Source organism: Salminus brasiliensis, chromosome 1 (genome assembly GCF_030463535.1).
Source record: "Salminus brasiliensis chromosome 1, fSalBra1.hap2, whole genome shotgun sequence".
Taxonomy (NCBI): domain Eukaryota; kingdom Metazoa; phylum Chordata; class Actinopteri; order Characiformes; family Bryconidae; genus Salminus; species Salminus brasiliensis.
In genome coordinates this window covers 12214019-12237629 of record NC_132878.1, presented here as the reverse complement: position 1 = coordinate 12237629, position 23611 = coordinate 12214019, and the positions used below count along the sequence as shown (strand labels likewise).

The following is a 23611-nucleotide window of genomic DNA, read 5'->3' as shown; positions in this document are numbered from 1 at the left end:
GTTTGGACCTAATGGTTCGGTACAATGACAGTACCATTGGGAACAAAAGACTTTATTTATACTTACCCTTGAGATAGTTGGTACAGCCTGTATTGTAGCAACGTTAGCATTGCTTGCATGCCTGTTTCTGCACGCACACCCTAAAACTGTCCAACAATGGCGGCACACCGTCCTCGTCCGATCCACCATGGCTTCATGAGTTGAAATAAAGTAGAAGAAAGCCAGAAATGTTGCTTATTTTTATTAGTCTCACTGCAAACAGAACAGTGAGAGATAAAGAATAGAGAAAGGAAACTGAGTGTATGTAAACCACTTTCTCTATGTGCGGCAGCAAGCAAATGAGAGCAGGGGCAACAGAACTGCTGATACCAAAGCAATAGAAAGGTACAACTCCCAAAATACCATGCAAATCCAAACTTTACCTGCCTACGATTTCTGGGTGGAATTTGTCCTTTCAAAGATATAAAAATGTTACATTTTGTACAAGTAAAGCTATTTTTGCAGGCCTACCACAAATAACTTTAACCCCTAATGCAGAAAGGCTTTTTACACACTAAGGCGTATTACACAGTAACTACAGGGACTTCTGTACAAACTGGTGGGGCTATTCTTTGGTAACAGAAGTTTGTAATACCACTTTCGGGACGCTGGTGGTCCATAGGCTGTTTAAGGGTTATCTAAAAGAGGTTTTTTGTATTTGGATATGGGTAAGGTTTAGGGGTTAGGTTAAGTGTGGTATAACTTTGCTACGGTAATGCAGAAGGTAATGGACATTCTCTCATATATAGTAACACCAATTTGTGTGCATATATGTATATATGGCTGCTGTTAGGAAAACTGACATAATGCCAGTTAATAATTAAAGATTAACTTGGAATAAAATCTTTCTACATTGACTTTTATTGAAAGTTAAGTAAAGTTGCCATTTTGGCAATACAGGTTTTTGCATGACAGTGACAATATGTTTCCTAACACAATGAGAATGTATGGCGGAAGTGTCCAAATACTTTTTAAGAGCATGTGTAAGGGGTGTATGCATGCATGCATGTCTGTGCATACAAGTGTGCATGTGTCTCTTTGTGTAATTGATGCACATGTGTTTGTGAATCTGTAAGTGTGTGTCCACGCACCTCCATGTGCAGGTATGTGCATCCGAGTGGCCGAGTACATACGGAGTGTGCACATGCATAATGGTCGTTGCTAATGTAGAACTGGAGGACTTGCTTCTGTGCATTAGATTGGTCAGTGCATGGAGACAAGGTATTTACAAGTGTTTCCCTCGAACAATGGTTACCTTTGTGAGTTTTGGCTGAGACGCAGAATGCAGGGTGTGTGTGTTGCTAGACGCTTGGAGAAAGGCCAGGTGGGAGTGAGCAGGTTGCAGAGAGTGAAACTGCAGGGAAAAATACCCTAAACCAGAAAGAAAGGGTCTACAAACGCTGGAGCTGGTCTAACGTAGCCTCGTTTCAGGTGCATTGAGGTAATGGAAAGAGAGATACTGCACCACGAAGCGTATCGTAAACTAAAAAATCATAAAAACCTCATCTGTTGTGGACAGCTGTTTCACCACTGATTTAAAAAAGTTTCCATTGCATGACTTTGTAAAAACGTTTGAAGTGTGTCCTGCTTCAGTATTGAAGAATGCTGCCATTAAAGAATGATTTGGTCCCTTCTGATTAATCAAGTGCTATACAGTATGTTATCAAGTTTTACAGTCAGGTCCTTCGATGTTTGGACAGTAAACCTTTTTTTGTGTTTTTGCACTGGTACAACATGGGTACAACACCTCAGTGGGTCTGAAACGAAGCAGTCAAGTTGTGATTACAAATGAAAAAAAAAATCAACCATTTAGGCATTACAGCCATTTTTCACACAGTCCCTCCATTTTTACAGACTCAAAAGTAATTGGATAGTTAACAGCAGTTTTAATGGCCGGGTTCAGTCTGTTCCCTCTTTATTTCATGATAAACTAAGAAGATTAAAAGTGTGGACTTGATTCCTAGTGTTGAATTTGCAATGGTATCCATTCATGTTAACTCTCATTATTCGATCCAAGTAGGTGTAAAATGCAAGTGAAGGAGGCCATCATTAGAAAAAACAAAACAAAAAAACAAACAAACAAACCTATCCGAGAGATAGCAGAAACTTTAGGAGTGGTCAGTTCAACTGTCTGGTATATTTAAAAACAAGGAATGCTTTGGCAAGTTCAGTAACACCAAAAGGTCTGGAAGACTACAGAAAATAACAGTGGATGAACCCAGAAGTCTTCTCTTGCTAAAGAAAAAGCAGCCTGGTCTCAAGAGAAAATCATACATATGTGGCTAAAAGACAATTTCAGGATTCATACAATGTTCGCTAAATGTGCATATGCACAAATTACTGACACAACTGAGACACGCAAAGATTTAATGATTTGAAAAGGGAATGTTACAAAGCAACCAGTGAAAATGGATTATCTGAACCTATAACCTCAATCTCAACTAAACTTAACCCAACCCAACCCAACCCGTACCTTAACTCTAACCCTAACCCTAACCTTTACCATAACCTTAACATTACCAACTGCACCTAAACCTAATTTAAACCTCAAGCTAAACCTCAATTATACCCAGCCCTTACTGCAACCCTAACCCTGACCTTAACCTAACCTAAACTTAATCCAACCCATACCTTAATCCCAACCCTGACCTTAACCATAACCATAACTTACTACACCTAAACCTAATTCTAACCTCAAGCTAAACCTCAACTTAACCTAGCCTTTACTGCAACCCTAACCATAACCATAACCTAAACTCAACCTACTACACCTAAACCTAATTCTAACATCAAGCTAAACCTCAACTTAACCCAGCCCTTACTGCAACCATAACCATAACCTAAACTTAACCTACTACACCTAAACCTAATTCTAACCTCAAGCTAAACTTAACCCAACCCAACCCTGACCTTAACCATAACCACAACCATAACCATAACATTAACCATAACTTAAACTTAACCTACTACACCTAAACCTAATTCTAACCTAAACGTACACCTATCTTAACCCTTAACCTAACCATAACCCTACCTTAACCGTAATCTAAACTTAACCGAACCCTTACCCTCACCCTGTCACTAACCCCTTACCATAACCATAGAGGTTAGAAACATTTTTACCATGCGTTTCCATCTCTAAATTCCTTCAACCAAGATTGAGAAAGATTCATGATCTAAAGCACACCACATTATCTGTCAGGCATGATGAAGGCACTGTTATAGCATAGGTATGTGTTACTGTCAGTGTAACTGGGTCACTGGTGTTTATTAATGATGTGGAAGTAGCAACTCTGACGTGTATAGAGCTATACTGTCTGCTCAGATTCAGTCAAATGCTGCACAACTGATAGAATGACACATCGTTATACAGATGGATAATGACCCAAAACACAGCAAAAGCAACCCAAGAGACAAAGACATTTACTGATCATAAATGGCAGAGCGAACTGAACAAGCTTTTCACTTACTGATGACAAAAGTGAAGGCAGAAAGACTCAAGACACAAGCAGCAACAGAAGACAGCTGCAGTAAAGGCCTGGCCAAGCATCTTGAGGGAGGATATTTAGCCTTTGCTGAAGTCTGTGGGTTACACTTACTATTTTACACTTAGACTTAGTATTGAAATACTCCAAATACTTATAATCATGAATAGTTTATAAATAGTCTGTCCACTTACTTTTAAGCTTTTTAAAATGGGTGACTATGTAAAGTCCCTAAACATAGTTCCTAAATGGTTAGTGCAGTATTACTGTTAAACCCCTTAGAATCCTCTTTTCTTCCAACTACTCTTCTCTATATTATAGAATATACTCTTCTCTAGAATTATAGAATATACTGAATTTTGTATTTGGCAGCATCTAGCTTAAGGTATCTTTGGATTCTGTCCTATACAAACAAACTAAGACCATCTGCTAAATACCTAAAAAAAGTAAATATAAATGAATTAAAGCTAAAAGTCCACTCTTCAATCACTTCTTGCTTGCTTCATTTCAAACCCACTGAGGGGGTGTACAGTGGTAAAAGTGCAAATGTTGTGTCGCTGTCCCAATACCGTGCCTTATGGACCTCACTGTATATTGTGTAACTATGAAAATGCTTAACTGCAACATGACAAACAGTCTACTGGCCTTCACTGCCAAGCCAGATTAGACGTAGTCTTGCAGCTTGCTAAAAATGGCCTAAGATAAACAGTGGGGTCAGTCAGCCAATATGTTCTTTTGGTGCAGTCACGTCTGCTACTGTTTGAAGGTGTTGCACTAGGACGAGAAGCAGCTCCAGTTACACCACAATCAGGAGAGACAAGGAGGAGCAGTCTAATTTTAAACGCCACACACACTTCAGTTACAGTTACAGCATGCTGGAAATAGACTGGTGATATAATGGAACACGTTTTGTATATTTGGCCCAAACATATCATGCATTTCAGGATAACAAAACTGATTGCTGATGGACTCTTTGAGGCATGCTGGTCCTGAAACATGACTTTTTCCATCATAAAGCAGTAGCATTCCATTAGCAAATTAATCATAACTAAGCCATAAAGACATTAATAAAAGAGTAGACAATTCTCAGACTATGCCTAACATGGCGGCTGTATTATGGAAAGTGGAACCCATCATTCAGATTGTTAGTAGGCTCAGTAAAGGTCAGATTTGTGCTGCGTTCCATTTACATTGGAAGTTGGCTGTCAGAGCCGGGAATGACGCCACACTTGAGTTGAGCGTGTTCCAGTTAAACATTCAGATAATTGTTAGCAATACATCCAACATCCAAACACCATGGAAACACATCCACAGATAGATGTTGGACATACAAGTCAAGTCAAGTGGGTTTTATTGTCATTTCAACTATATGCAGAGTAAACAACGTTCCTCCAGGACCAAGGTGCAACATAAACACAGTGCATACAAAACACAAGTGCAACACAGTACAAGTGCAGACAGACAACACAATACAGTACAGACAAAGAATAATAAATATTTAGGGGTAGTGAGGTCCAGTGAGGTAGTGTAGTTACTTTTGAGCTTTTTAAAATGGATAACTATGTAAAGTCCTGTGTATATGTGAAGTGTATATGTAAAGTGTATACTGTGTGCACAACTAATTTAACGAGACACATATACAAATATCTGGAAGTGCTCATGAACTGTATAAGCTTCTATTACTGTTGATGTGCGGTGCAGCCATCTTGGATTTTGAACTCGGGGTTGGTACGGCTCTTCCAACTTTCCGAGTAGAAAATCCAAACTTGTGGGGATTTTCCAGTTGAAATTTCCTACTTGAAACTCAAAAATTGCGCCATCCCAGTTTAAGTGGAATGCAGCATCTGATCACCCAAACTCCAATGAGAGTCTGGATAAAGTAAAACAATAGTAAAAACACTGTATAAAAAAGAATGACCATGAACACCAAACCTGTTCTTATAGTAATCATTGCTAAAGACATGACAACACAAATCATTTTAGTTAAGTATTTTAATCCATTTTAGAAATTACTTAACATGTTATATTGATTATTTGTTTATGGAGATGAAAATGATAATAATTCAGACACAACTTTATCAAGGCCTCAATTTAATTCGAAAATAGTTTTTGGTGTCTTTTTTCTATTAATAACACAACTTTTGCAATATTATTATTATTAGTTCTTATAAATTATTCGTTCTGTCAACTCAGGATCTCTTTTGTATTGCAAAAACAAAATTTACTGCAGTTCCACATCCTCCTAACTGTGCATAGATTTATACATTGTTGTACTGTATGTGCTAAACATATGCACAGATATGGTTTACAGTATATATAAAGTATATTGCTTGCTCTTATTGCTGGCATTGCTCTTAAGGGAAGCATTTTCCTCTGTTCTGCATTTGCAACAATCTCCTTTTTGTCAGTCGTAGTTCTGACTTCACGTTTATTACTGTGGGAATGTGCTGCAATGGTCTCTGTAAATGTGTGCTGCGTGACAGTGATAAATTAGATAGTGATCCATGATTTTTTGACAAGGGCAATTAAAATCTCGGCTGTTTATAACATTAACATTGCATGAAGGACATATGGACATACTATTTGAGTTTTTTTATAGCCTCCTTCATAGAACATTGAATCACACATCCTGTGTGGCAGTGCGGAAGTGATTCAACAGGAATGTGAGCGTTGTACCACCTTCCTGAGCCTTCCCCAGCTGTGAGCTGTATCCCAGGACAGTACCAGATCAGGAGTGAGCTGCATGCCATACAGACGCAGATGCGAATTAACATATTACAACTGCTCTTGTTACAGTAGAGGGGAATAGGAAGAGTTGTCAGACAAGTTCCAGGTTGGACACTCTGAAATAAGGTACTGGGGTGAAATGCAGTTTCAGCACTCAGATGTAAGCTACAGGAGTAAACATGAATTTGATCAGTGCTCTTTAAGTGAGCAGATGATGATCTGACGATCTCCAGAAGACATTAAGTTAAAGGTGAACCTATTTTATTCAACATTTTAAGTATTTTCTGTTTAAATATTTCCCCACTTTGGGACTAATAAAGGATTATCTTATCTTATCTTTAATTTTACAGTGAGAAAAAATAAAGAAGCACCCTGTAAAATATGGACAGCCCAAGAGATTTGACCTCTTAGATAACTTTTATCAAGACCTCCGACCTTAATTAGCTTATTTGGGGTAATTAGTTTCTTCCTGTTACCAATTATCATTAGGAAAGGCCAGGTGATGCCAATTTCAAAGCCTTGTTGTCCTGAGGGCTCCTCTAAAGCCAATTTCACACTACTCTATTTTTGCCCCAATTTTTGAATTGCCAACTGTTTTTGGTAGATTGCTAACAAAAGCCTTAGGCTAAAGACAAATCAGCATTAGCTCAGTGCTGGCTCAGTTGCTATTTGTCAACTGCTAAAAGATGCAATGCAAGAGTTGGCTGAATGGTTGCTGATGCCTCACAAGCCCCTGACAAATATCAAGCAGGTTTTACATCTGGAAATATTGGCAACTCTAAATCTGGTACTGGGAAAATGTTGTGACTGGAAGTTCGCTTGTTACATTGTGACAAGCTACATTATTGTTACATTGTTATAAGCTTGCTTGCTTGCAAACAAAACCCATGTCTGACTACAAGGGACCTTTAGGAAGATTTAGCTTACTCTGGAGTGGTGGTGCACTGTTCTACTGTACACCTGAACAAATATGATCTGCATGGAAGAGTCACTAGAAATAATCTTTCCTGCATCCACAAAGTTCTAAAATCTAAAATCTAAACAAGCCTGATGTGTTTTGGACGTCCTGTGGACTGAAAAAGAACACCTCTCAAAGTGAAAAATCTCATCTCATGTGGCATCAATTTGTCCTCGCAGGTTTTCTCGACAAAACATGTTTTTGGAAAGCAGACAAACTCATTGCGGGCTCCTCCTGGTGAAAGATCTTGTAATTCATGACACAGTGTCGCTGATCAGTCGTGTAGTGTGCAAACCACAACCACCAAAAGATAAAGGCCTAAGCAGCTGCCAAGGACTCTGATAATTCCCCAACAGCCGCTGCAGAGCAGGAGAAGGCTATAAGATGAAAGCCTTTTCAGGTAATCATTTTCTTAGTTTGAAAAATAAGCAAAAATTGTCAGTTAACAGAAATGGTAGATGGTCCTAAGAGTCCTAAGAAAACACACTTCAGTAAAAAAGAACTCTCCAACTGCTAAGCATGGACGTGGCTCGATCATGCTTTTGTTGCAGCCTGTGGCATTTCACTTAAACACTTTCTGCAAGCAAACCTCACACCATCTGAAAAAAAGAGCAAAGGTTGAAAAAAGGACGATTCTAAACACAACAAAATCCACAACTGACCACACTCTAAAAAATAAAGCTGCTGTAAAAGGCTCTTTAAGGGGGGCATATAAGAATTAAGAAAACAATCCATAAAGAACCATTTTGGCAATAGAGATCTGACTTTTACATTGATAAAGAACCTTTGCAACAATCAAAAGATTTTGTTTTGCTTTTTAAACGTTCTTCACGCTCTTTGACACAATTTTATGACAAACATGATTATTTATTGAACCAAAAGTGGTTCTTCTATCACACATTTCTAGCACCTTTATTTCTAAGAGTCACCTAAAGGGGTTTTGGCATGGCCAAATCTTTAGATAGACATCAAAAAAGTAGTGCAGCAAGACGGCTTAAGAATGTCACTGAACTAGAAGCCTTTTGCTTCTAAATGGGTGAAAAGCCCCCAAACACCTCCTAACCCTGGGTTCTTCTTGTTCCTCTCAGTATTTAATACTAATATTATAATTAATAAATAAATACATGTACTTTTAAACTTTTCATCACCAAAACATTTGTAACAACCTACCTTTTACCAGTCAGGAGTATTCATGGGGTGTTTATTTCTTTTTTTTGCTGCAGGTTTTACACTAGATTTTAGAACATTGCTTTGAGTATCTCATTGCGTTCAGTGATACAAGAGCATTAGTGAGTTCAGGTACTGATGCTGGACGACTAGTACTGGATCAAGCCAGCTCACTCTAGCTTGGCGGAAGCATTTACCTCCGCGGGCCCCCAGTTTTCTGACCCTTCGTTATCTGACTTATCAGGCCAGGGCACATTCCTGCTGCTGACATTTTTTGCACCTCACACTGAAAGCAAAGATCTGGTGGCTGAATAATGATCCTGAAATGTAGCGATGGGTGAATTCATGGTTAGGGTTATGAAATGTGCTCAGAAAAAGTTTTCACTCAAGTAGATAAAAAAGTAACATACTCTGAATACATTTAGAACATATTTAGATTATATACCGTAACCCAGCAGCATGACATGGGTCATTATTAGATCATTTTATATACTCATATATTTTTATTTTTTGAGTTGTCACAAGCCTCTTCGTTTTTTTTAGGTATAGAGGAAAAATGCTTTAAGCTTACATTAAAGACATTGATAGTAGTCTATTCCAGCGGTACAGTCCAATCTTGTGTGTAGAGCACATTTAACCACATATGGCTGAATGAATAATAACTTGAGCATATTCCCTGCTGTCTAAGAAACCATGAGTGAGGTGTTTCCCCTCATTTAGTCTGTGCCCTTTACCACATCACCTTTCATTTGGTCTTTTTAGATATCTTTGAAAGTCAAAATGTAATATGGACTGGAAGCAGATGCTTAATGTCTATGTTCTGAAAACTGTACATATTCCCAATACTTCTTCCACACTAATGCTTCCAGGACAACACATCTGCACAGTTAACTTCTGAATAGTGACCAGTAGTAGAGCTGGTCATAATTTGATATTTTTAGAAATCAGTACAAAAGTTGAAAAAGTGATAAAATGACTATTATTAGTATCCACATAGAGATTTTCATAGAGATCCACCACAATTATTCCAGAAGCATATGTATCGAAAAGTAAATGTATTGAATTTATTCACTGGTGTCTTTATTGGAAATTCCTATCCCATCAGACAACACAACACCTGAAAGACTCAAAATGAAGTGATATTTGAACGAGAAGTGAATAATGAGATTGACAAGGATTTCTACTGTGATTTTATTTGGACATAGAGCTGAAGTACAGACACCAAAAAGATTTCTCAACTGCCCTTACTTTTATGGGGCAATCTAAACTTTGGCTCTGCTTTCTGTCATGCTGAATAACAACCACTTAAAGCCTGTTTGAATTTGTGCAGTAGAGATTCCATTGGCCTGGTGGGGGGCACGTCTACAAACACACATTTCCGCCTTTCTTTGGACAAGGATAAAAGCAAGAGCTACTTCAGAAAGAAGAGCTAGGCCTCGCAGGATACAAAAGGGTTCAGTAAAAGTTGACCCTTTACTTTTTTAATCCATTACATCAAAGCTGTCCTCAGGACAATGAATCATCAGCAAATGTTCATTTCAACCATTTCAATCAAGTTAGCGTCACTTTAATATCATTAGTGGACCTTTTTTAGCCTCTGCTAGCACAGAATTGGTGTTGTACTGTTTTACTTGCTATTTTAAGCCTTTAGCCATGAAGGTCTGGTCCAAATGTGAAACATGTATCTTCTTTTTAATAATTTACCCTCTGGGTTTGCCAAAAGGTCCCATTTCGTCTAGATTCTAGGTGAACATCCATAATGGAAGCTTTATAGTCTGAAGTTATATGAAGACATCCAGTAGCAACATTAATGTGCTGCATTAGCAACAGGGGCCCCTTGAGAATGTGTTCACCAGGAAGCGCAAAAGGTCTGGATGAAGATGAGGTCATATATCACCCACAAACTCAACCCACTGTGGTGAAAAGCCACCGATTAGTCATAGTGTGATTTGTGTAGTGTATCCATTATATTGTCCAAAAACATTCTTGAAAAGAGTAGGTGGATAAACTCCAGTCTTACTTTACTTTCAACTCATCAGAAAAAGAAACATTTTATACAAGCTGAGAATATCTTTAAAAATACAAATTAGACAAGAACAACTAAATTAAACTACACACTTTAGTGGAAAAACATCCCTATGAATAGGAAATCACAGATTTGATCAACAGTGATGCTTCAGCCACTCATGTTTGGGAGTTCCAGAGAGCATAATGAATGAAATGAATGAATGAAAACTTATCCCATCCTCCTTAGGTTGAAACCAGATAATTAAATAGCTGTAGAATAAATGGTCAGATAGAGATGGCAAATTGATAAATTATACATTAAAAAGACAAATTTACCTGACTTACTAGACTGTTCCAGCTAGCCACATACCTTTTGCATGCACAACGCTTACTGTCCGATCATTCACAAACTGTAGGTACTGGAAAACATTTTCATTTGTGTCCTAATGTTTTTTTTATTCAAATGTTTGTGGACACCACTTCTAATGAATACATTCAGAACTCTCTGAAGCCTTATTGGCACCAAGCCTAATGCCAGGCCAGGGCTAGAGGGGTGAGCTGTGGAGCTGTGGAACAACTGTGCTCACTGGAATGATGGTGCTCGATCTCATACTTTTGGGATGGGTTGGGGAGTTGTTGATAAGGTGGGGTGGTGATCCTTCAACATTCTGACCTCACTAATGCTCTTGTTGCTAAATACAATCAAATCCTCACAGCAATTTTCCAGAATCTAGTAGAAAGCCTTTCCTGGTCAGTAGATACAGTTACTCCAACAACCCTTGATTTCAGAAGGAACAATGAATGAGCAGGAATTATGGGTGTATTTGGGCGACTTAAAGAAATGTGATTGAAATGTCGCCCCCCCACCATTGGCTAAATCAGTTAGCTTCCAAAATAGTAATGTTGACATATTACTTATTTTAAATGGCAGCACTATCTGACATTACTGGACTGGAAAAGGCTGATTCATAGGCTTCATACTCAGCAATCATCTGTTGCTTCATATAAATGGACACCATGTGAGTGTAACTTCAGGTGTCATATTTTCAGTCATAACTTACTGTTACTCTGTGCTGTCATGCGGGTTTGGTTACCAAACTGTCATAGTTACGGATGATGCAAACTTTGAGGTTTGTGCTTATTTGGATAGTGTAATGCTGATGGAAACACATACAACTGTCAAAACAGTGTTGTGTCCTGAGATCACACATTTCATTCATTCTAAACACCTTTCCTATTCATAGAGGGCTGATTGATTGATGACTGGCCTTTTTTCTCTCTCTCTATCTCTCTCTCTCTCTCCCCCTCTTGCTCAGTCTTTTACAGCACTCACCTGTGTCTCTCAGCCACTCCCCTCCCCTCGCTTACTAGTTTCTGCTCAACCAGTTTGTCCTCCCTCTCTGCCCGCCTGTTTACTGTATTTAACAGGCTGCAGTGGCGCCTGAGTCTCACTTTGCCTGACGTTCGCCAAACACACAGTCTCTCAAAGGCTGATCACCTGTCAGATCACAATCTCAGAGCATTCTCCTATTTCTGAAGCCAATGTCTTTTGACCAGGACATCTGCTACCTCTGCAAGGAGGACCTGAGGGACCCTGTGTCCATCCCTTGCGGCCACATTTTCTGCTCCATCTGCCTCAAGACCTACTGGGACCATGCCGACCACACGGGCCAGTACCTGTGTCCCCAGTGCCGGGTCACCTACAACAAGAGGCCTAACCCACGGCGCATGCAGACGTCCCGCAGCTCTTCCTCTACCCTTAGGCAGCCAGAGCTATCCCCTCCGGCCCCTCCGTCGCCTGACTACAACTATGCGGGCCCCAAGGATGTAGCCTGCGACATCTGCATTGGCAAGAAGCTGAAGGCAGTCAAGTCATGCTTGATGTGCCTGGCCTCGTACTGCGAGAAGCACCTGAAACCTCACTACGAGTCGGCCACCTTTAAAAGGCACAAGCTGGTGGATGAGATCGGCCACCTGGACCGGCAGATCTGCCCTCAGCACCAGAAGGGCCTGGAGCTCTACTGCCGAACCGACCAAATGTGCATCTGTGTGCTGTGTACCGTCAAGGAGCACAAGGGCCATGACATGGTGTCGGCTGACCAGGAGCGTGCCGACATGCAGGTAGGATGACTTTGGGCGTAAGGTGTCTGGAGAGAGAGAGGAAGAGAGCAAGATAGAGAGTCACATGGTTATGTTCATCTTTCAGTTCAAGTCAGCATTACCCTGAGTGTGTTCTTGTGTAGCTACTGTTGACCTCGGCAAGAACAACCGTTCAACCTGAGAAATTGTTTCACAGGATTCTGACTCTGGACTCTACATTTAGAGTGTGTTATTAATTTCAGAGCCTAATTCTGTGTGTACTTGAAAGGACACATTGTTAAGACAGATCAGGTATTGTTTATTTTGTGAAATTGTTTTTTTAGGCACATCTGATTGATTGTCTAAGCCAAAAGTTCTTCATATTTTGTTATGTAGGTAGCTAACTAGCTAGTTAACACTGTTATATACTCCTGGTTGGAGTTATTCTAAGGAATTAAATGCTGACATTAATTGTACTGGCATATTTTCCATATGCGGTGGGGGTAGATTATTTTACTTAAACCTAAAAACAAACAACAACGTTTCTTAGAATGAAATAAAAAATCTATCAAAGAAAAGTCAAGACAAGTAACATAAAGAAGAAATATTTCTGCACCATTTCCTGGTAAATATTCACATTTAAATACATGTGAATGTGAATGTAGGTACATGTGTAATGGACTCTTGTGAACATCTTTGCACAAAAAGACCAGTTTTATCACTCTCTTGTTCTGACAGGTCTCAGATACTGTTGATTTGCTCATTAGAGGCTTTTGCACAAGTCATGGACCCCATGCATGCTGTTATTAACCCAAAAAGGGGGACACACATTCTAAGAAATTTTAAAAATCATGTTCATTGAGCATTTTGCCCAAATTGTTATGCAGACAGAATCATCTGACTTCTTCGATCACATCATTTGGACCCCTTCTGTCACAGGGCTAAGAACAGAGTCACATGAAGCTAGCCAATGTCATTTCACCTAGTGGTCTCCGACGTTTGGCCCCCATTGTATATTGACATTATGGCAAAAACATAAAACTCTAGTCTATAAAGCGAAGGTTATTCATTACCCCCACATTTCTTGACATGTGCTTCTGGACAACTGTCTGTAAAACCTGTCCAATCTCGCTACAGCAGCAATGAAACAACTTATTAGTGGGCAAAGCATGGAAAGGTCAGTTAGAATCCTTACATTATGGCTGTCCATCACAGTTTGCTGCTTTCCCTACCCTTACACACATTTACCTAAACCTAACAATGAACTCAGGTGGAACTCAGAGTGGTAGGAGCAAGGAATTCACCAAATTCACCAATTCCTTTTCACAAAACTGTGACAGATAAAGGCCTTCCAGAACTGGAGTTGAACTCCCCCTTTGACTCGTATTTACCAAAGAATTTAATGCTTATTCTTGTGTAAAAAAGAGAGAATCTATTGCTATCTATTGCCTAAAACAAACACATCAGTGTGTGTGATCTCTGCCCTGCTAAGGGATAAAGAAGTCGTTTGTGCTGTATTACTGCTGAGGGGAGGACCTCAGTTTTTTGTGATTATTGTTCTTTGACAAGCCTAGTGTTGTGCAATCGTTCCAGTTACCGAATGACCTCGCTGCCTTTATTTCACTATTAAACAGTTCTGCCAGTTTAGCACCATGTATAAAATACCATTAAATAGGTGTTTTTGATTTAAGAACTAACTTGCCTTGGTGAAAGATAGACATTAATGCTATAATCAGTACTTAAAATTTTAAAAATATTGTATATTATATTGGTGTAGCATAGTGGGTAGCAGCTACCCTACACTACACCAATAAGAGTTTTTACTTTGGGCAGGACCCCTGACTCTATGTTTTCCTACTTGGGTAACATGATTCAAATGGAAGTCACTCTGGAATATTGTCAAATTGTAATATTGCTGGTTTTATTTCTTTGTAGCAACGCTTGGGTGCCACCCAGGCTGAGATTCAGGAGAAGATCCATGACAGAGTGAAACAAATGGAGGAGCTGAAGCAAGCGGTGGATGCACTGAAGGTGAGTGAAGGGTTTAGAAGGTGAATGCGGTCATGATGGAAGGTTGTTTCAATTCTCAATAACTAACTCATAATCGCATAGTCATGCCCACCGGGCTTCACAGCACAATCAGGGGGCAGTCAAACTCTCACAAGTGCACTTCATTTCATTGTTGTAATTGTTGTAATTGTTGTATTTCTAGCCTGTGCAATGCCAATTGTGTTCTTATATAAACCATGCCGAGTATATAAACCATGCCGAGTGGCCACAAAAGAGGACCATACCTCATCATAGCTGACCAATCCATACCAAGACTTCTCTCTAGTCACTGGTTCACGATGGAAGCCTGTTTTCTGCACCTGGATCTGTACAACTTTCGACATGAAGATTACCTTAACTGAGCATGAAAAGAGTTTTCTATTTAAAGAATTATAAATAACATACAGTCTAATAAAGCGCTGCACGAAAAGAAAGAGGCAACTGCAACACATGCCAAACTGCCAAAGTGCCAAATAATAAATAACCGACCAGTGTTTTCTCCTCAGAGCTCTGCGCAGCGGGCACTGCAGGAGAGTGAGAAGCTGTTTGGAGACATGCTGCGCACCATCGAAAGGATGCAGCAAGAAATGGCCAAGCTGATCTCGTCGAATAAGAAGGCGGCACTGAACACTGCCGAGGGCCACATGGAGCGCCTGGGCCAGGAGATCGCTGACCTGAAGAGAAGAGACAACGAGCTGACGCAGCTCTCGCGCACTGAAGACCACATCCACTTCATCCAGGTGAACAGGCCTAGCTGGAAATGCAGGAAAGGCTCTGAGCAGCCTAGTCAGCATGATGAGCCACACAGAAAGCAGGACCCTACTGTTTCAGTGTGAATTTCTTCATAATTTAATAAGACAGCTAAAAGTTAAAGGAAAAGTTCAGTGAAAAATGTACACAATTTTCAGTTTGCATTGCAACAAATATAGGTAGCTGATGAGCAAAGACATGTTAGTTTTGCACTGGAGCTGAAAGGCTAATGTAGCTAAAAGGTAGTAGAACTGAACCCAGTCACATTTTATAACTGTACATTTGAACAGTTGAAGACATATGAACAAAATACAGGAAACAGATTTAAATATGGCATTAGTTCAGTTTATTTGGTGAATTTAACATTGAATTGAATTTTAAAATATAACAGAAAATGTGCAATATTTTTTGCTGATTCCATATTTCAGTAAATAAACACAAATAAAAATCTAATAAATAGTAATTGTGGGTGGAAAGATTTTAAGAATTGGACCAATTTCGCCAGGGCTGGCCAAACCTTTGCATACAAGCCCAGATGTTAAGTCTTAATTCTGTTGAATAAAAGTGTAAAGATTTCCACAACAATTTCCAGACTCTTCACATACCTACGCACTTGACATCAAAATAAACCTCATAGCTTTCTGTTGTTTCTTCTTTCGCAGAGTTACCACATGCTATTAGCCCAGACGGATGCTGAGGAGCTGCCCTCGGTCAGTGTGAACCCCTACTTCTCCTTTGGCTCTGTCACCAAGACCGTCTCAGAACTGAAACAGCATCTGAGCGAGTACAGCAATGAGGAGCTGGTCAAGGTGGCCACCGTAGGTCAGTGCACACTTACTGCAGGATGTAATGCCTTCAATCAGAGCCTTCATCCTTTTCAAAGCTTTTAAATCTGTATAATATAATATTTAATATAATAGAACTGTGCAGATGTTTAAGGCACTTAAGCTCATCCCTCCAAACTTGTAACAAGAATTTCTCATTCTTAAGAAAGTAGCAAAGCTTGGTTCCAGATTTGTCCTGGACGCCTCCAGCCAGTGCATGGATTTCAGTTCAGTTCTATAGATTTAACATCATTAAGCACTGATTTACCAAACCAGGTATTGATCACTATAAATAATATTAGACCCCCATGAGGAGAGCTTTGGAGATGTTTTAATGAACACAGTGATGGAAAACCACTACTGTTTGTATGGATATTATTAGTATTCATTCTAAAAAAGTGTTTTAGTGAGGAAATAAACACTAACTGTCCAGATAAGGCATTTATAATGCAATACACATACAGTGCAATACCAGGGTGACTCACAGCTCCAAATTCTTTTGCAGTGAACAAAATGCCCTTCTGTCAGCTGGAGGACCGAAAGCGGAGGAAGACTATGAAGTGTAAGTTCATTAAAATGGGAAACGTTAGACTTCCTGCTGTTTGCTTTGTGAAGATTGGCTGGAATGCTGGAATGGCATTTGTCAAAAGTCAACATTGGAGTCCAAAACATTTTTGGCTGGTCGCTAAGCAACAGCTTGTGTTTGCTTTGATACCATGTTAATGAAAAGGCGGTTTTAAAAGAAAGCATGTTGGGTTCAACACAACATCTTATCATCATGAGGTGAAATTATGTACAGACCTCGTATAGTAGATCGAGAGTGCCGTCACTGTTCGCTGGGCATGTATTGCATAGCTCCGATGGGTTTCTTTCATTCTTTCTTAAACAGAAAGTACCTAGAATTGCCCAAGTGACTATGTACGTTTGCAGTAGCAGATATCAGTTTCAGGGGCAGAATTTACCAGAGTTTTGCCTTGAACTGAAACTGTTTGACATTGATGAGGAATCTGTAATATGCTTTCTTGGAAAAATGCCACTGTATAGCCACTGTAAGTCCAATTTCCCCCCTCTCCATCTTTGTTGTGTCTCTAGCTGATGAAGTTGATGTGTACAAGACTCAGCGAACCCTAAACTCAGCACCCCGCAGCCATGCAGCTCCACGCAGCAGGGACGAATTTCTCCAGCGTAAGTTTTTTAATAGTAATAATTAGACGCATGAAGTTCAAGGGCATGTGTAAACCCCTTAAACAGCGAGGGCCCATATGTGGATCCACACTTCAGTTCTTCACTGTATAATTTACTTGGATTAAGATAATCTGAGATTACTAACACAGAAATAAGCCTGCATACTTTGTGGAAAGGGATATGGATGTTGGGACATATTAGCTGCTTAATTAGACTTTAAACAAAACTCTGAAGTACGTGCCTGGCCTTTCGCCCATTCCAGGACAGACTGTTGTGGGAGTAGTCCCACCGCATTCTTTAGATATAGGATTTGTGCGTGAGCAGGCCTAAAAAACAGGCTTGTTCAGTTAGGCGAGTGGGCGTAGGGTTTGTCAAGGGAGGGAGGGCGTTCCAAGAACTTGGGAAGAACTTTACTAGCAATAGTATCATTCTCCAAACCCCCCACCACACCTTTTTAGCGTGGAACCTAGAAACCTGGAGCTTCTCCTCCTTTCAGCTGCGTGTTTGTTATGAGTTTCAGCGGGAGAGATGCAGCAAACACTTCAGCTGAATGCCTGCATCCGCGAGTGCGGATGTTCTGGTGATTGTTTGTTGTTCCCCTCCAGCTGGAAGCATTTAGCCGAAACGCCTGTTGTTCCTGTCCAGCTGAAAAGCACAATAAAGCCAGGGCAACAAAAGAAAAATTGAGTGTTTCATCTATTGTGTGCAATCCGGGTGGCGCCTTGATTAGCGCCGAGGAGAGAGTGGACCTCCTTACTGTCCCCCTTACTGTCCTCATAGCATGAAGGTGCACTGCAAGATTCAGTTAACCGTGGCAAACCAAACCATGGTAGTTTGCTGGCCGAGGAACATAGGCATGCTATGGTTTTACATAGTAATTTGTTACATAGAGTTTGAAAGTAATACAACTGACGAAAAATCTGGTTTTGCTCATATAGGAAGCTCAAATTTGTAGGCATATCCAATTTGGGCAGGATTCTGAATTATTACAATCCACACGAAAGTATGTTGCTTAAAATCTGATTAAGTTTGCCTAATTTCTGGGCATTCGACTCAGTTTGACCAGTCAGATCGGACCATACGTCAGGATAGTGTGTGGTGTACATTGACAGCAACATCAAAGCTTCAGTATGAATAGTAGACTTTTTGTTTACTACTTCTGTAAATATTTGAACCTGTCTCTGAATACTAGCTCTTAGCCAGTTATTTTACGTTATCTGCAGACATGAGTGTGAGTGTGAGTCTACCTACTTTAACAAATACGTGCACCTTTACCTTTACCTTTACCTTTTAACATCCTGTTCTGTTCATGTTATAGTTTAGATTGGACTAAAAGTGCAGCTCTGGTGTCTAACGTAATCTGAATGTTCTGTAAGCTAGTTGTAGTCATTAAGTACAGCTAAAACGTAGCTAATCGGTCACATTTCTGGCTGTGGATCTTGATATGTACTATCAACATCCACAGCCAGAAATGTGACTGATTAGCTACGTTTTAGCTGCCCCTCCCTAGTCAACGCACTCACATGGGTCGTTACTAAGCAATGTGGATTTAATCTCTGTCTAAAAAAAGATGCATCTCTATGATGGTAAAATAATGGTAACTCACAAATTGTAACTCACATATATTCAGTGCCCCATGTGTCTGTTTATTCACATGTGTCTTCTCTGTTAGCCTGGAGATATACTGGCTGTTTGGCCATGCGTTTGCGTAGACAACCGGCTGCGTCATGAACCTAATGGTTCACATACTTGTCTTACATGTTAATGGAGGCTTATCAGAGAACACTGAGCAGTTTTCCACATCAACTTTTACAATACTGCTGATCCTCTCTCCAGCTGTTCTGACAAGCATATTTGTCACTGTGCAGCAGCAAGAACACATCATACAAGTCCGGGTAATTGCGGACTTGGTTAGACTGCTTTATTTGTTATTAAAATTGCAAATAATAATATACAATTATGCACCAAAATACATGAGGCAGCCATCATGCGTATATGAATGTGTAGTTAACAATGTGTAGTGGTTGGTGTGGCACAACAGATAACACCGCTACCTGCCACTGAGCTACCACACCATGTGGGAGACTGGGGTTCGATTCTCAGTCTGGGTGGCTATGCTGTGCTATACCAATAAGAGTCCTTGGGCAAGACTCCTAACACTACATTGGCCCTCCTCTGTAATACGAGTTACCTTGTAAGTTGCTCTGGATTACAACGTCAGCTAAATGCCACAAATGTAATGTAAGTGTTAACAGCCTGAATTGAAGCAACTAGCTATCAACTAGCTATCAAATCATGTAAACTAATACTGGAACAGTTAGCTACGGAAACTGCAAACTACTGGCTAAGTAACCTAATAATTGTGCTTGCTAATGTGGTTTCTGACACTGTATGGCACTTAGATCTTTAAAAAGGGACAGAAGTATGTAGCTAGCTAAAACAGTGGCCATCTTGAAGTATTCATTTTGTGTGGTTAGACGTTAGACTGATGAAGTGCATATTTGTGTAATGAGATAAATGAGATGTGTAAATAAGATTTTTTTTTGTTAAACTGTCACTTTAAACACACTTCATATACACATATCAGGTAAATACAGCAAATGTAGCCAAACTCATGAATTCCATTGTGGTTGCCATACATGTGCAGTCAGTCTGAAGTGTATATTGCCCCTCTCGGCCCTCTAGATCAGAGACGGCCACGTGGTTCCTCTGGCAGCCACCACCACCTAATGTACAACCAACTCTGAGAGCCGATGAGGTGGGCAGACTCTAGACTTCACCTGCATGCTGGGCCTGTACTCATTAACTTGTACTGTAGCAGTGCTGACCAGAGATCAGCCCTCTCCCTGTTTGCAGTGTTCTGAAATCACTTAACATTAATTTAAAAAAACTGATCCCAGGTCAACACTCCTACTTTAAGGCTGGTCTTCACCTTCAGGGTCTGTTATCTTTGTCTTTCTTGTCTAAAACACTTGAAAATTGGGATTTGGCAATGGTTACTTTTTTCATTTGGGGACAGAGTGCTACAGTGTGGGTTGACACAGGGCCTCTGCTTTTGAGTTGTATCCCACCTGTGTTTTAACTTAATCCATGCCTTTGTGGAGCTTGACAAGCTTGACATTTAAAACACTAAAGGCATTTAATCACGTCACAAGAGCAAATTTGACTTTTTAGAGATCCAAAATCATTTACGAAGCTGTGGCTCACCCAGTGTTTGTACATGACTCAAGATTCACTTACTGTTTAGCAAAAAGGAGTATTCAACCCTATTAAATGTAATATTTATTAACATCGCTACCTCTAAGGATCTGTGTGAGGGTCCACACTTTGATTTCTTACTCTTATAACTATATGATTTAGATGTAAGGTCCAACCAAATCTCTACATACTGCATCTGTAGTATAGGGGCAATTACCACGGACAGTAAATTCAGTGTAGTTGCCTTTTCTTAGCACATGAAACCTGTTGACTCAAAACACACTTATTGTTGCTGTCACGCAAAAACTTTGTATCTCCATAACAGCAACTTGACAGGGAAAGGAAATAAACCTCATAGCTTTGAATGGAAGATTTTATTCTTAGTTGTTTTGGAGCATTTCTATTGATCCATTCAACATGAAATTCTGACAAAATATAAAGAACAACTGCCAGATTCACATTATGTCAAAGAATGAAAAATGTAATAAGAGATACAAGGTTTTTGTGTGCTAGCAACGTTATACACATTACCATTTGAAGCCAATAGCCATATGTTGAGGTTACTTTCCCAGTACAGGGAAATCACTGAAATCACTGTCTGTGGTAATCAAATCTTAAAGCTGATTTCTCCAACAGTAAAGAGCTCTGATTTCCTCTGCTCTTTCCAACAGATGCCTGCCAGCTGACTCTAGACCCGAACACAGCCTACAAACAGCTCTACTTGTCTCGAGGAAACAGGAAAGCAGCCCTGAAGAGAGATCCTCAGTCCTACAGTGACAGCGCCCAGAGATTTGACTGCCTCCCTCAAGTTCTGTGCACGGAGGCTCTGTCTGGTGGGGCCTACTACTGGGAGGTGGAGTGGAGCGGGGAGGGAGCCTCTATAGGCATTACCTACAAAGGCATCAAGAGGACGGGTTACGGGGATTCGGCCCGAATCGGCTACAACCGCAAGTCCTGGAGCCTCTTCTGCTCTGACTCCAGCTATTCAGCTCGCCACAGTAAAGACCAGGTAGAGATCAACGCTCCCTACTCGTCCCGCATCGGGGTTTTCCTGGACTACGATGGCGGCACTCTTTCCTTCTATAACGTCTCTGAGTCCATGTCACTTATCCACCAGTTCAAGACCTCTTTCAGTGAGCCGGTCTATCCTGGCTTCTGGGTGTGGTACGAGTCAGCCGTCACTATTTGTCAGTTGTAGAGCTGTTTCTGTGCTAGGGTAGTCTAGGAGGATGGAAAATGTAATATATATTTTGATCATTGGTGTGAATATGGATTTGTATCAATACAGATTTTAATTTTTTTTTATTGAAGACCTTTTTTAACAAAACACATGAATGAGGTTGCTTACACCATGATATCTGTCAATGTATGTGTGTGACATTATTGTTAGAGCTGATGGTTTTGTTATTATATTATTCTCTAATAAACTATACACATATGTCCTATATGTAATCTTAATTTGCCTATTAATACTGTTTTATAAACATGAAGAAAGCTAATGATCAGAATGTACACCATCTATAGGTTCAGGCCTAAACGTTGTTCTGTGTGCACAAATGGAGAAATCAATAAAGGTTTCTGAAATTCCCAGTTATTTGCATTTTCATCAACTATAACCAACTACAAATGAAAGAAGGTTTGAGTCCTGCAGCCAATCAACCAACCCATCATATCAAATAAGTTAAAAGACAGCTAGATTAATAAGTGAACAGTAATATGCCCAGATGTCTGGAAAAAGAGATGAGCTTCAGCCAAAATTAATCAAACAACAAGAGCGCCATCTACCGGTCTCAAGGACTGAATCTCAACTGGCTGGCTACTTGGGGTTCACTATAGTCTGATGGCTCAGACAGAACTGAGTACAGCAGTGGGGAAAGCAAAACTAGTCCAGCTCTGTAATTTGCACATTTCATTCACTACTACAGTCCTGGGACAATCGTGGCCTAAAGGTTAAAGAACTGATCCCCAAGGCCGGTTCTTTGCAATAGCTGCAGTCCAATGGCCATAAATTGTGCTTAATCTTTATCTAGACTATAGTAAAAACAGTCATATGAAATGAGTTAAATGCTGCTAACAAAGACCAAGAAGAAAAATATTAATCAGTGGGAATTATTTTGGTATACACAAGGCTGTTGAACGGGTCTATGAGCAAAGCTTCCTTATTTAATACTTCTAATAGTCCTAAAAGAAGACCTTATGACCATATTTCATTAGAAAATATTTAAAGGCTTTAATATTTCGCAAGAATCTTATATTACTGGTTTTAGTGATATAAAGATGTTTTGTGTATTTGTTGTTTACTCTTGTCATGACCCCATTTATCAAACCATTTATTAATATACTAGTCTAGGGCTTGGGGAGATAACATAAACAAACCAGCACAACAAATTTAATCCTCAAATGAAAATGTTGAAATATAGGGAAACATAGCAAGATTCCAAAGTCTACGTCATATAGCGTCAGGGTGAGCCAAAATAACCAACAAACACATGACATCCCACCTTACTAACTAACCTAACAAAAGAAAAAAAAACACATTTACCTTTACCTGCCTCTCTAACATGAAACAGGAGAAAAGAAAAATAATAAACAAAGTAAATGGTACTCACCTCTACGAAGATGTGACTAGGATTAAACCACTTAAACATCAGCAAGTACATAATGAGACAGAAATGAATAGACTAAAACAGCCCCACATAAATCATACTAAGACAGACTGTGAATTGTCAAGCTAAAATAAACCTTAAATCTTAGGCCCTGTGACCTCCAGCCCACCTACTTTAATTAAGTAGTCCAATTTTGGTGCATGCAGAAAAACTGAGTTGTGTACTTGTAGATATAAATACTTTGAATTACCCGAACATAGCTACTTGAATATCTGTTAAATCAATAGATTGATATCAATAGAGTTAATATCAATATATCCAGGTTAAGCAGAAAAAACAGGAAACATCTATACTGAAAAAGCCTGTGTGTGTGTGTGTGTGTGTGTGTGTGTGTGTGTGTGTGTGTGCTATGCACTCCATTCAGTTTGCATTGTGTATCTGATGTAGGAAAGGGGGAAAGGAATGGACCTGAGACAAACAGGACACGTGTCTAAACTGATACAACTACAATTGAGAGTTGAGAGACTGTAAAAAAAT

At 39.8% G+C, this 23611-nt stretch overlaps 1 protein-coding gene across 1 annotated transcript; it reads left to right on the top strand.

The window, feature by feature from the left end:
• The first annotated feature begins 11925 nt into the window (after positions 1-11925).
• On the top strand, positions 11926-22058 carry ftr83 (finTRIM family, member 83). The gene is made up of 7 exons (XM_072692781.1): positions 11926-12504; positions 14398-14493; positions 15018-15251; positions 15924-16083; positions 16591-16647; positions 17178-17270; positions 21140-22058. Exons 1-7 carry the CDS (start codon positions 11926-11928, stop codon positions 21664-21666), a joined length of 1746 nt encoding a protein of 581 aa, XP_072548882.1. The 3' UTR covers positions 21667-22058.
• The last annotated feature ends 1553 nt before the right edge of the window (positions 22059-23611 follow it).

Excerpts from the sequence above, each read along its gene's own strand:
- ftr83 (XM_072692781.1), top strand. The coding sequence starts at position 11,926 with ATGTCTTTTGACCAGGACATCTGCTACCTCTGCAAGGAGGACCTGAGG. Across the intron at positions 14,494-15,017 it reads AAGCGGTGGATGCACTGAAG|AGCTCTGCGCAGCGGGCACT; the intron begins GTGAGTGAAGGG and ends TTTTCTCCTCAG. Across the intron at positions 17,271-21,139 it reads CAGGGACGAATTTCTCCAGC|ATGCCTGCCAGCTGACTCTA; the intron begins GTAAGTTTTTTA and ends TCTTTCCAACAG.